Genomic DNA, 14,615 nt, shown 5'->3' with positions numbered 1-14,615 from the left:
AGTTGTTTAATTCAATAAGCTCGCCCTAAATATATTAGATTTAAAAATCCCTTTTTAATCTATATCTCCCTCTAAAAAAATCCATATTCAATCTGTATAACTCCCCCTATATCCATATAAAAATCAAGATTATCACACAATTATGAACCATAGAAAATATCCACAGAACCTTAAAAGCAAATCCATACAACCTTAAGCACATCCAAAATATCCATCACAAGCACAAGCAAAGTTTTAAGTTTTACAAAAATTCATAGAATTATTAAGTTACTCAAATTACATGTCATCATCACTAGGTGGAGGAGGTCGAGAAGGAGATTGAAAATGCATATGCATTTTCTGCACCATGTCACATATGAGCTGCTGCTGTGCAAGGCCATCCTGCTGTCTTTGTGTGACAGCTCGAACTTCTTGACGCAGAACATGAATCTCCGCAAGACAGACTTTGACTCGCCCATCAACATCAGAAATCATATTCTCCAGACGGGTAAGCCTCTCATCTTCACTTGCATCTTTTTCTTCCTCAGAATCAGACGAAATATTCACTTGAGCTGCCTTTTGAATCCAAGTCATAGCACCATTGGAATAGACAATCCTTGCTAGCTTCAAGTGACGAGGACCAAGTTGATCATAGTCTTTTGATAATTGTCGTATGGCTCCCACTGTGATATCAACCCCCTGGAACCAACGTAGTTTTTTTACCTCTTCTCGTCGAGGGACCCAATTGTTTGCACGTAGGTCAAGCACATCACGAACCATAAATCTTAGCCGTGAGGCAAGTTGGGGATTTCTAGTTAACTCCTTCAGACGGTTGAAATAGGCATCATTAAAACGACGGGAATTGGGACTCTCATCCAACTGCTTCCCTATCGTGTTGAATAATTGGCAGATTGCCTCAACATTCTCTTCAGCAGGACATGTTTGTCCATCATGTCCCAACAGCTCCTGCTCAAAACAACTATTAGCAATGGTCTGGGTATATAAAGTCATGTAGATTAGAAAAATAAACAAGCACTACCTGAGCAATATGATGAACTATCTTTTCTGGTACCATCTTCTCTTTCAAAAGCTCACCAATGAGGCGAATGTTACCAAGAGTACGGAGTTTAACCATTCTCTCTCTGTCTCTGCGCTCCATTTCTTGGTCAGGGCCAATCAGCTTTTGCACTTCTGCTCTCAGGTTGTCAGCACCTTCAAATGCCTCCTGACAGATATTCAAGAGTATTCGCTTGAAAGTGATCTCTTTCCCTCCCTCTTCTTCAGGAGGGAATGGAGGGAGTTTCTCATTGAGATCAGCACACAGACGAGCATACATGGGGCAAAATGTTGCCTCAAAGACAGCTTTTTCGAATATGAGAGTTATGACATCCTGCACCAAAGTTGTTTAGTCCAAATTATTCTTGAGAAATAAAAGATGAACTTAACAGAAAAACCAAAACAAAAAAACACTATCACAACTTTAAACAAGTTAACTTCAAAACCTTTAGAATATCAGCAGTTGTGATTCCAGCATCGATTAACTGCTCCTTCAGCAGATCAAATTTTTCTGGTGTCAGCTTGTTCAATATACTGCAATCAACCAACTACCACATAATATAAACTTTACAAGACACGAATTAGCAGATGAATATCATAGAACAGCACAAGAATATTCAGTGTAAAATCAGAAACTTAAATGTTATAACCTTCAATCCAGATAAGTGAAAAATTCTGGAATTAATAGCAGTTGTCAGTAATTACAGTTTAATGGTGGTTGTTGAGGGTAAATTTAATTTGTCTGGGGCAGATTAACTGTAATTAGAAATGATTATGAATCAGGTTAGCTGGGCTCAAAGTTAGTCTAATTTGGAGCTATTTGGGTCATTTGAGTGTAATTATTGTTTGGTTAACTCTATCAGGTTGGCGTTGTGATTAGGGTTAAGTAGATTCAAATTGAGCATGATTTGGACTTCTTTTGACCAGTTTAGGATGAACCAAATTTGTTTTAAGTTAATGTCGAATTTGTCCATAATTCTAAGTTTGAGTTGAGTTTCTTAGTCCCCGGGGTATAACTGAGTTGGTTACAACGGAGCAGAATTGTTGAAGAGAGTAAAGGTTCGAATCTCGGCGAAACTGAGACAATGCCCTCCTCCGTCGTGGCCAACTACGGCTTCTCGATTTACCTCCTCACAGATGGTCGTGAAGCCGACCGTGTGAGGCCGCTAGGGTGGCGGATTTCACCTTTTTACTGAAGAGTTGAGTTTCTTAGGTTTATTTAAAGCAGCTATCTTTCGCTTGGGAGTTGAAACCCCAAACTCCTCTCCCTTCATATGTTGGTTCTAGTAAGCCACAACACCAAGCTCATGTCAACCGATCACACAATAAGCCACATGATTGCCCTCTTCGATGAGCAACAATCACTGATCTCCCTTCCCTAGCAACCCATCTTTCCCAACAAACGGTGGGAAACCAATCCCCTTCCGTCTTCCACTAACAAAATCCCTTCTCCTGCAACAACACTTTCTCCCTATTTGTAGATGGTGCCAATCATTCCCTCCATCAGTCTCATTCGAATCGATCTCTACATTTCCTCTTTTAATCAAAATGATTTGTTTGCCTTCTTCAGATTACAGTTTCTCTATGGTTATTATGGGTGGGAATACATCATCATCAATTGGCAAATGATTCCTTCTTTAGTTCTGTTTTAGAGGAGGTTGTGCACCTTGAGTGATCTGATCTTGAAAATTTCTTTTTCTTCAATTATAGTAAACTTTCCTCATTGATTTATTGTTGTAGTCTTCATATTGGAGTTGCTTTTGGTTCAAAATGGCCAGAAATTCTTGATTTAGCTTCACGGATCATGGAAATTGCTAGATGAGTTTCTTTTCCTTGCTTTGGATTTGGAATTCCTAGATATGGGTTAGGGTAATTCTTCGCCGACCATGTGATTTTATGGTGTTAGAAGAATATATTTAGGGATAAATATTCTGTTTTTCTTTTTTATAGAATAATTCTCCTAGAATAGGTCTCTATATTCGTGTATAAATAGAGGCTTATCTCTTGTAATAAAACAAGATTCCATATTATTTTACATGGTATGAGAGCGGGATTAGAATTTTTTTTCCGCCGCCATGTGCGAAGGAGCTTTCCTCTCCTTCCTTCGAATCGCGGCGTCTCCCTCCTCGTCCAGCGCTTCTGTCTCGCCGTCGACCAAGCACCTCTGATTTCAACGTTTGGAGCATGGCGCCATGCAAAAGAGTCTTCCTTTCATTCCTTCGGATCGCGGTGTCGACCGAATCACGCCTCTGTCTCGCCATCGACAGAGGATCGAGTGCATCTGTCTTGCGGTTTTGCTGCTTCATCAGCGGCCAGAAGCATCTCTCCCAATCGCGATTCCCGATCTGTCCTGCGGTTCTGCTGCTTCATCGGCGGTATTCCTGCACTGCATCCCTGCGTTCGCATGGCATCTCTCGACGGCGGCCACGTCGACATTGGGCCGCAAGACGCTCAGCAACCACAGTGCCGCCAGGAGCAAATACAAAAGGTGCAATTTTGACCACCCCCTATCCTTTTTTCCCTCCTCGCTTTCTCCCTCCCAGAAGCAGTGGCGACGGAGGTGGTTAGGTCACGAGCTCGCGCTTTCCACAGAAAGCGAGCAGCGCGTGAATGCTTTAGATGGCGAAACAGGCCTTCAGTACGCTTCCCTACTCATCAACTTTGGTCTCTCGAAACAACAACAGACTTCCACCTCGTAAGGGTGGCAAAGGACGCTCTTGGTGTGATCATTGCCACCGACCAGGACACATGATTGATAAATATTGGAGTCTACATGATCGACATTCCCGTGCTACGCAGATCGTCCAGAGTTCTGTCGCTCCTTCAGCTTCCACTTCACAGTTGCCACCAAATCCGACCCCACCGCCTTTATATAACGACTTGTTGAAATGATATGAGGATCGAAAGGTCTCTGATTCCTCTGTTGCCGTTACACTCACTGGAAATTCCTTTGCTGGCATATCTCGCTCTTCGAGTTCTTAGGTTCTTGATTCCGGGACCACCGATCATATCACTGGTAATAGATCACTTTTTTCTTCTCTCTCTACTTCTGGTTGTTTACCCTTTGTCACCATGACAAATGGTTCTCAAATTCAATCCCAGGGTGTCGGTATTGTTCATCCTTCTCCGTCTCTTTCTATTCATAATGTTCTTTATGTTCCCGATACTCCCTTTAATTTATTATCAATTAGTCAGCTTACTCGGTTTCTTGATTATGTCATCCCGTTTATTAAATCTTCTGTTTCCTTACAGGACCGGAGTATGGAGAGGATGATTAGCTTCGGATATAAATCTCATGGCCTATATCAACTTCAACAGTCCTCTCTTGTTGGTTCGGCAGTAGCATCTCCCCTTCTTATTCATGCTCAGTTGGGACATCCAGGTCTTGATAAGTTGAATATTTAGAGGGAGTGTTAGAATATCTATTAGGGATAAATATTCTATTTTTCTTTTTTATAAAATAATTCTCCTATAATAGGCCCCTATATTCGTGTATAAATAGGGGTTTATCTCTTGTAATAAAGGAAGATTCCATATTATTTTACAATGTGAAATAGAATTCAACCTATTTGTTATTGCAACTTGATTCTTCTTGTAGTGTTGTTAATTGAGTTTGCATTAATTCTTTAATTGGGGTTTTAGTTTATTGTGCCCCTTTAAGATTTGTTGTGTAATAGCTCTTTCTTACAAGGCAATTTATTTTTATTTGTAAAATTTGGGAATGCATGGGTATGGTTTTCCTTGATGTTGGTTGGAAGCAAGGTAAATTCCTTTATTGTGAATCTTAACTGCTGGCGTGGAGTGTCAACCAAGGATTGAAATTTCGAGCCGTATCGGACGATACAAGCGAAAAATTTTGTTCAGCCGAGGCATTGGCACCGGCATAGCGTCAGCACAGGAATTCCGATCGGGGGATGCCTTCGGAGACGTCGCGTGGCCACGGCGACGCCACCGGAGGCGCTACCTGAGCCTGGCAATGCCACCGAAGGTGCCGCCCGGGGTTGGCGACGATCCGTGCGTACTGGTCGCGCGTTGTGGCCGCGATTTTTCATTTTTTTGTTTTTAAAACTTAGAGATTAATTAGATTTTAATAATCAATTCCTAGCTATAGTTCGGAGTTATAGTTTAGGATAATTTAAATAGGTTTTATCAAAACCTATAAAATTATCAAAACATTTTATTTTTTATTTTTAAATATTTAGATTAAATTTTTTATTTTCATCGAGTCCCTCCTCCTCGACGCCGCACTGCCCAAGAAGGCAGCCTCCCGCGTCTCTCCATCCCTGTTCGCGACGTCCACCGCGAACAGAGAGCAATCGTGACGCCATTCCAGCACCTTCTGCTTTTCCAGCAACACAACAGTATCAATTTTTCTTCCTTCTCTCTCTCTCTGTTCACCACGCGTTTTCCTCGCGTGTGCTCGTGTTTAGGTTTGGGTTTTCCTCCCTCCTTAGGTTTAGGGTTATCTGCCCAAACCAATCCTCTTCCTTCTCTCTCTGTGTTCGCCACGCGTTTTCCTCGCTTGTGCTCGTGTTTAGGTTTGGGTTTTCCTCCCTCCTTAGGTTTAGGGTTATCCGTCCAAACCAATCCTCTTCCTTCTCTCTCTCTGTTCGTCACGCGTTTTCCTCGCGTGCGTTTCTGTCAGCCGCCTTCCTCGTCGCGCGTTTTCCTCGTCGCGACGCAGCAATTACAACGACTTCCTTCTCTCTTTGTTCACCACGCGTTTTCCTCGCGTGCGTTTCTGTCAGCCGCCTTCCTCGTCGCGCGTTTTCCTCATCGCGACGCAGCAATCACGGTGGCTTCCTCGTCGCGCGTCTTCCACGATGCGACGAGCAGCATGTTTCTTCCTCACGACGCCACTCTTCTTGTGGTCGTGCGCCTCTCTTCTCCGCTGCCCTCTTCCAGTAACGGCAACAAGCTAGCAAGTTCCAGCTCTCCGAATGTCAAGCTCATGCCAAATCAGGGGAAGTCTCTTTCAGATCCTGAACGATACAGGCAATTAGTAGGGAGACTAAACTACCTTACTGTTACTCGTCCGGATATCTCATTTACAGTAAGTGTAGTAAGTCAACTCTCCATGCAAGAAACATTGAGATGCTGTAACAAGCATTATCCGATATATCAGAGGTGCTCTAGGAAAGGGTCTTTTGTATGAAGACAAAGGACATCCTCGAATTGACTACATATGTAACAAGCTGGGTACATATAATTTATATCTTAATTAAGATATTTTATATTTTAAAAATACTGAAACTATACCGGTACAGTACGATACGGTACCGAAACTGTATTGTTCCAGTCCGAGATTGAAACCTCGGCACGGCTCGATATTTTAAACCTTGGTGTCAACTAATGAGTGTGTTTGTTCATATCTTATAGAGCTAGTCTTTCAGTGAAGCTGAGAAGATTTGGGGCAATTGTTGTTGATGTGAACTCCTTTGATGTGGGCAATTTTCCTTTCTTGATCTCTTGATACATGACCTTGGTACATGAAAAACAAATTCGGAAAGAATTAATATTGTTTAATATACTGCTATGAGTATTATAAAAAGGGATAAAATTGATGGTTAATTAACGAAATAGGGTGAAACTAAATTAATTGTGGGTGTATAACATGGGTAATGCTAATTGTTAATTTATTTTCCCTTTCATGTGTATTGTGCTATCATTGTAGCCTATCATGTGGAATCACACTTGAGGGAGTTTAAAATTATCACATTACTCATTTGTTGCTACTTGTCATTTAAACTATTTTGCCCTTCCATGCCTGTAATTGATTTCTATTCCAATGTCTGTATGTTTTTTCATATGCTATAACTTCTTACATCTAAAAGTCGTCTAACAATGCACTACAAACTTTGCACAACATTTAATAAATAGCAGCATTACGTCCCTCAATCTAACCATGCCTTAAATGTGAAATTGTTACATGATTATATAATTCAAAGTGGAACAACCATTGTGAAAACCCTAAAGAAATACTATAAAAGTGAATATTTTAAGGCTAGTCATGTGATATAGGACTTCTGACCAGCCACATACAATGTGGGCGCAATCAATATTATGTGCCACGCTAGGTTGATACATATTACCAATGAGGGCTTTAACTGATCTAACTTAGCGCCTACGGAATCACCTCTTAGTGGATTCATTTGTTATAACAAAGTGAAATAATAAAATGTGGAATGATTATAAATAAATGTAAATATTGCTTTTTATGTTAAATGCACTTAAGTAAAATGTTAATGCTTCAATAAGACTATTAATTGTATCATTTATTTGAGTTCTTAATTCAGAATAATAATTCATGCAAATCATTTTGCATTACCCACTGCGAATTTGAGCCCAGTTTAAGAGTTCTTTGGCCTCCAAGTGCAAGTTGGTAGTCGTGGTTGCCCAAAAGCATGTGTTTAGTTTATTGTGGTTTACCTTGACATTATTTTAAACCACATGTGGCAAGTGAAGCTTGTGCCTTAGGCAGGCTTTCGCTCAGGTGGGTGTGACGTAAAGTCAAAGCAGATTAATCGCTGAATGGAACACAGCTTCATTGTGGCACACACTAATACACCTTAAGAGCTAAACAAATAATAATCAAATCATCAACCCATCTGCAAGACTAAATAAAAAATTGGACTAATTACCCTTTAACTGTTTTCAGCACACGCTCTTTTTCAGAGAGATTTCCTCTTCGAGCAGACCAGGGCACTTCGGCCTTGATTAGGGCAGGAGTAGGCCCACCCTACAATGTTGTGATTTAAGAGTATTAATATCACATCTATAAAATCAGACAGGCAATGGGATCCAAGAGGCAAGGAGATAGAAGAACACTAAAACTCCAGCAACAGCTATAAAAAAAATTCACACAGAATAAGTCAAGCACTACCTACAAGATGACTAAAAATGTCACATCAATCTAACTGAGGTAGTATAAAACAACTTGGAGCATCTAGATGCAGGTGCAAAGACATTAGAGTAGCAAATGCAACAGCAAATTCATGCTCAGAGGATTGTATAACAAGTATAAGAAAAATGCTTCGTTACAGAAAGTTTATACAACTATCCGTTTGAGATTATGATGCAAAATCATATGAATAGAGATTCAAAACAATGAAAATAACAATCTGATACAGGGAAATGTTTAAGGAACATTATCATAATTTACTTTATCAAGTATCTTTCTAAAGACTAAAGCAATATGCATAAATACAATAATTTTTGCAACAAATTATGTTCTAAACTATCTCCAAATATTCAACATGGCAGATCTAAAACCTGATTACTCTTGGGCCTACAAAAGTTTAGTTGCTTCATAAACATTTGAGGAGGAATGCAAAGAAATCATTTACTAAAGAAGGGAAGCTTTGACGCAACAATAAAGTTGTTACGGTGTGACCTGGAGGTCACGAGTTCAAGTTTCAAAAACAACCTCTTGCAAAGTAGAATAAGATTATGTATAATAGACCCTTCTCCGGGACCTACATTGGCAGAGCTTTGTGTACCAGATTGTCCCTTTTTTTTTTGGAAGAAATCATTTACTAAAGTGCCAGCAGAATTACATGCAAATAGTTATTTACTAGAGCAAAACTAGTAATGGCATACACATAAATAGCTCTATTATATGAGATGGAAGAAAGTAGATCCTTTGACATATCTCTATGTTGCCCATCAGTTAATGATTGAAATGAAAGCTAAAGATAAAATAAGAACCTAAAGATGGCAGGACTAGGTCCACTGACGTAAGTACATGCATACAAACACAATCAATTAACAGCCCCATGAACATGAGACACACTAGGATCATACAAAAAAAAGTTATCGCTAAAATATAACTACAGGGCATTAACAGTGCAGAAATAGGATAATAAAGACAAGCATTTCAAAAGCAAAAATGAGCAAAAAAAAAGACATTACTTAGAATGATACATCTCTATGATGCTAAATAATGGATTTAATTAATTTTGAGATAAGTTTTGAAAGTTAAGAGAGTGATGATGGGGGTGAACACAGTGCAGGAGAAAACACAAACAATAAAAGAGAAAACATCAACTAAAAGTCTTGGATAACCTGCATGCTTAGGAACACAGCAAGACTTTTCCATTTGTACAGTTCTAAGAGATTCCATTTGCAAAAGAAACCTCAAGATAGGCTTTCAAAAAGGATATTGACAACTCTGCAGGTCTACCACCAAGCAACATAAATGCAGGTTTTCAAAATAGGAATTGAATTAAACAAATCAACAAGAATAAAGCTTCCATTTTGCATAGTAGTAGAGCATACAGTTACACATCAAAAATCCTTTAAAAACCAAAATTAGAATGCCCTTTTTAAATTAACTTTAAGCAAGCAATTTTATTTAAAACATTGATTATGGATATTAATCACAAAACCATAAATCATCAGAAACACGATGAATAAAAAGACCAAAAACAAAGAGGGGCAAATTTAGAAAAGATAATTTGACAAGAAATGCATGTAGGTAAACCATATTACTCAAGTATATTAAGTAAGTTCTTAAATTCACTAATATCACTACCTGAAATCCTTGAGTGTTTGAACTAAACTGTGATTGTCTTATGTCTTGGTAACCAGAACTCGAGATATTTGACTCTTTATTATCCCTGATTGTGCTCCAAGATCTCTCATCTGCAGATGCAGAAGATTGTGCTGATCGGCCACGCCAATCACGACTATCTTGCTCAAAATAACGATTCTGTGTTTGGCTTCCCAACTGGAGACCACATGCAGGCGCTATGAGATTTACGGATCATTGAAAAGGACAATTACAAGCAAGACAAAAACTTGCTAAAAATTATAGACAATGAACAAGTTAGAAATTTTAACAACTGATGAATATCTGATAAAGTAGTATTTTTGGTAGTAATTAGCCTTTTGCAAAACAAAAGCTTCTCAAATGAAGTAGTTCAGCACAACTGCACAGAGGCGCCTTAATGGCTCAACCATGATCAAGTGGGCAGTAAAAAATTATGTATTGTGATAAGGTTTAACAGGTCTTAGTAAGGTTTCTGACTGCAGATAACCAAAAACAATCAACCATTTCACTTTTATCAAATTGCAGCTTCGATGGTAAAAGTTGGGAGCAAGCATACAAAACATGTTAGATTATATGTTTGTGTTCATTAGATTGTTTGATTTTGTCTAATAGACTAAGTTGGATTTTATGTATTGGGATTATTGTTTAAATATTATAAATTGCATTTTAATGCTAGGTTTTAAGTAGTGTTGTCAGGTATAATTTAGCAAATCCTAAATTGTCTAATATATAGTTATTACATTGTATAATGTATTAGTTAATATTCGAAATATTTTATATAGCAATAACCAAATGCATTTATGTTGTAATTATCAAGTTGTTTTCATATCAACTGTTTAGGGTCAATTACATGAATTTTACCTTCTGGCGGAATCTTATGTAATGTTATATCACTGGTAATGTTTCAATCCTCTTAACTGATTTTAACTGTGTTAACTATGCTTTTGTTTAAACTCTCCTACTCATTTCTTCCTAAAATTAAAGAATCAATTAGCTGTTTCTGAACATCAGTAATCATATCATCTTAACTTGTTTCTCTCATATTAAAGCTACACTAACTAATCCTAGATAAACTTTTGTTGAATAACTATGCTGTAATGATTTGTGTATTGTATATAGTAAAATACATATGATTATTAACAAAATATAGCTTTGGCATTTGAGAACAAAAAGTAGCTTGGGCAATCAAAACTAGTAATCGAAGAATATACATTGGCATCATTATGGCCCCAAGTTTGATCTTCAGGAAGCAGTTCAGCATCAACCTCCTGTTTGATTTTCAAAATGTCTTCAGATGCCTGAGCAAACTGCAAAGCCAAAAATAAGATATTCAGACACAAGAGGATTTACTTGCAAAGTTTACCCTAAACAAGAACAATCACCAATACTAGAAATCTTTGATTTAGTTTATTAGAGAATTGATCCAAAACCTCCTAGCTTAATCCCTTTGGAACAAGCAAATATTTCAAAACTGAAACAGAAAAAAAGTAGCCTCATTGTGAGGTGATACATTAAAGGTGAAAACCTGAAAACGTGCAATTATGAATTACAGTATGGTACAAGAAATTGGTTGTCGGCCTTATAGAAGACTGACAAAGATAAACTACAGCATAAATAATAAGCAAAATGAATGAGATGGATTGACAGTAATTTGATGAGGAAACTTGTGTATTTATCCCAAATTTGACTCAACCCATCATTAATAGGCATGCAAAGAATATGCCAAAAAGGTCCCACAAATTGAAAATTAATAAAGAGATATTATAACGAAATGGAAGAAACGGTTCAGAAATGAAAATACAGAAGTACTCTGACGAAGTTGCATAAGTTGTTGCTTTGTGTAGCGGATGCGTTCATGACTCTCAAACCTGGGGTCTCCAATCTAACAAAATAGTCATTAAATTATATTAGCTGTTTACTGGCTTAATATTTATCCAGAATGTAAACTGGCATCACCAGAAACAAACACTTCAGAATTTCATTTGTTTAGATAACAGAACCATGACATGTTTTAGTCAAATGAATAGCTCAAGAAATTGGAAAGTGAATAGTCAATTACCAGAACTCAAGAAATTCACCATAGGACAAATTAGTAAAGATAATTAAAGGTTTAGTTAACAAGAAGATACCAGATATGAGTTATCTGGAATACAATTAAATTTGGAGGGCGAAAACTCTCTAATAATGGATATCAAAGTTATTGCAAGCTCCACTCAAGAATGTCAAGGAGAAATATATAGTCAGAAGATAGCCAATTGTTTTACTGCAGGAAAATTGCAGGCAAGCTATATCAGCAATAGCCAAAAAAAAACAGCGTCTAATCTCTTAAACAAATGACAATAATTTAGTGATACAAATAGATAAATTCATTCAATACACTCCAAACAAAATCATAGTGCATTCCAACTACTTTTCCAGTGTCAAATTAACTGGATTACTCGACTCTGGGACTAAGAAGCGTTATATTTCACCAAAATAATCGATTTTCATTCAGATGGAGTAAAATATAGTAGATCGACGAAAACCAGATGTAAAACTGATGAATCTACGAGTCAATTCAGCTTCAGAACTGGAAATCAGATCAAATAATTCAAATACACCAGCGTTATCAATCAAAATACAGAATAGATTGATAAAGAGCTTTCCACCAACCTTGACCGAGATAGCCGCGCCGACGCCGCCATGTGGGCGGAGGACAGGCAGATCGGAGGGGCTGAGCGAGGCGCTGCCACCAGAAATCGAGGATTCGAACCGAGGGGCGACAATTCTGCTGCCACGGTTTCCTCCGCCTCCAGGCCTCAAGCTGATGACCGTCGGATCTGACTGCATACCTCGCTGGATCCCTTCTCTTAAATTCTTTTCTCTCCCGCGACGGTGCCGAACTTCAACCCGGTCGGCGCCGCAAGGGTAGCTAAAAAGAGGAGGGAGATTGATAAAGGTGCCCTTGCCGAAACCCTCTTCGCTCTCAGCGATGCGAAGAGAAGGGCGAGAGGAAGAGCAGACCACGCTAAGCGGCGGAAGCCCTTATATTTTTCAAGGGCATACAACGCAACGCTATGGATGGGAGTTTTAAATCGAGAATCAATCAAAGCCACTCAATTTGAAGAAACCAGATACACCGTAGTTATTATTGGACTCCGAGGGAGTATCTTTGTGGGTAAACGTGTAAACGGGGTTGAATATTTTTGACGTTTTTAATATAGATCTATTACTGGGAGGAGATAGGTTATATGATTGCCAATGGACGAAATTGTCCTCAAAAGATGACAATAATAACGGATGGTTAGCCCAACATTGGCACGTGCCAGGCTCGTGATATTGATAAACACTAAAAAAGGCGTGAGATTGTCCAAATTTGGATACCCTGCCACATTTGTAATTCTGAACCGGAACGGTTGATTACCGTGATATCAAGACGATAAGGGTTTGATAGCTGTCAAAATGAGTTGAATTCGTTAGATTGATCTACTCTATTCGTGAGACCGAGGTAACACCCTTTTGGCAACAATATCAGTTTCTCGATTTACCTCCTCACAAATAGTCGTGGGGGATCGTGTGGAGCCGCTAGGTGACGGATTCCACTTTCCAGAAGAGTATTCGATTAAAATTGAACCGAACGGAGCCGTCAAAATTTTTCAATTAGTTATTTTATCGGTAATTTGCTCTATTAAATAATTTAAATCGATTAGATTAAAATTTTATTTAATTTATTTTAAAGTAAATTTAACCGATTAACCGATCAATCCATCTAAGTCTGTGACCCATGTGGATTGGTCCCGGATGATGGATTTGATTGGCCCATGGATTTTTAAAATTTAAAATTAAAATAGAAAATTTAATAGACTAGTAAATTTGATTTAAATTTTTAAAATTTAAAATTAAAATAGAAAATTCATCCGTCTAAAGCGTAATTCAAACTTAAAAATTTCAACTTTACCAATTTAAACGGTAATCTAATTTTAAAATTTTTAATATTTTTCATATTTTTGACATGCCCGTATCCTCCTTAGATTGGGTTGGATTGGAAATTTTCTAACTCGCAAGTTAGTGGGCAGGGCCATCCCACCTCACCATAAGATAGATTTATGGTGGATTGGGGCACCCTGCCATGGATTAGCTCGTTTGATAGCTCTAATTCCAACCTCTTTAGATCATCTCCTATTCTACTTGTAATAAAAATATCCTCCTCTTTAATCGATATTATTATACAGACGATTTTATAAGATAGTGGCATTACTAAGTTTGCTATTCCGATCAAATACCATGGATGATCAAATCATCGGTCAACGAACAAACTAACATACATGCTCCTCAAAGATAGTCGTCGAAAAAGATGAAAAACCTGAAAAAAAAATCAAAAAGAGAGTTAAAATGACACTGAGGAGGAATCCTGATACCGACATCCAACGTTAGAATTTTTATATGAGAAATGAGATTAAAGACTTGGGGAAGTTAGGATTTTATGTATGCATACCTATGCCCCTGGATATGAGCAATCTTTTATAGAATTGATCTCCAAAACATCAACATCTGTTTAAAAAACATTCATAAAATGTGCGTCTATTCCAATATATGTGTTCCAATTGTCCATGTCTTCCAGAATATTTTTCTGATTCTCAAGGAGAAACAATCTTAGAGTTTTCTGATCTTGTAGGCAAATTGATTCCCTGGACTCAGCCTGAAACTGAGACCGAGTCAGCATATGAGGTCAAGGTCGGGACCTAAGGCTGGACAGAAGTCGACATATGAGACCAAGCGACTGCCAAAGTCGGGACCCAAGGTCGAGACTCGAGGTTGAGATGAGGTCGGCACATGAGGTTGAGCAGACGCCGAGGTCGGGACTTGAGGCTGGATAGAGCTCGGCATATGGGATCAAGCGGACGCTGAAGTTAAGACCTGAGGTTGAGACCCAAGGCTGAGATGAGGTCGACACATGAGGCCGAGCAGATGCCGAGATCAGGATCTAGGTTGGGACCTGAGGCTGAGATGAAGTCAGCACTTGAGCTGAGTAGCCATCGAGGTCGGGATC

At 38.5% G+C, this 14,615-nt stretch overlaps 1 protein-coding gene across 1 annotated transcript; it reads right to left on the bottom strand.

Annotated features, from left to right (window-relative positions):
* Positions 1-148: 148 nt before the first annotated feature.
* Positions 149-12,596, bottom strand: LOC141817802 (eukaryotic translation initiation factor-like). Its single transcript, XM_074705430.1, has 7 exons — positions 12,239-12,596; positions 10,798-10,893; positions 9,569-9,763; positions 7,677-7,774; positions 1,482-1,569; positions 1,019-1,369; positions 149-945 (listed from the first exon to the last, which is right to left on the bottom strand). The coding sequence occupies exons 1-7, from the start codon at positions 12,413-12,415 to the stop codon at positions 277-279; spliced, it is 1,674 nt and encodes a 557-aa protein (XP_074561531.1). The 5' UTR covers positions 12,416-12,596; the 3' UTR covers positions 149-276.
* Positions 12,597-14,615: the final 2,019 nt, after the last annotated feature.

This window comes from Curcuma longa, unplaced genomic scaffold, assembly GCF_044706935.1.
Source record: "Curcuma longa cultivar G26 ecotype Majalengka, Jawa Barat unplaced genomic scaffold, ITB_CL_G26_1.1 contig_21926, whole genome shotgun sequence".
Taxonomy (NCBI): Eukaryota; Viridiplantae; Streptophyta; class Magnoliopsida; order Zingiberales; family Zingiberaceae; genus Curcuma; species Curcuma longa.
The sequence above is the reverse complement of the archived record's forward strand: the minus strand, read 5'-3'. Positions and strand labels throughout refer to the sequence as shown.

What these genes read in the sequence shown, in the direction of transcription:
- LOC141817802 (XM_074705430.1), bottom strand. Translation starts at nt 12,415, where the DNA reads ATGCAGTCAGATCCGACGGTCATCAGCTTGAGGCCTGGAGGCGGAGGA. An exon ending in GCGCGGCTATCTCGGTCAAG is followed by an intron (nt 10,894 to 12,238) that starts GTTGGTGGAAAG and finishes TTGGCTTTGCAG; the next exon opens with TTTGCTCAGGCATCTGAAGA. An exon ending in CAAACACTCAAGGATTTCAG is followed by an intron (nt 7,775 to 9,568) that starts GTAGTGATATTA and finishes ACAACATTGTAG; the next exon opens with GGTGGGCCTACTCCTGCCCT.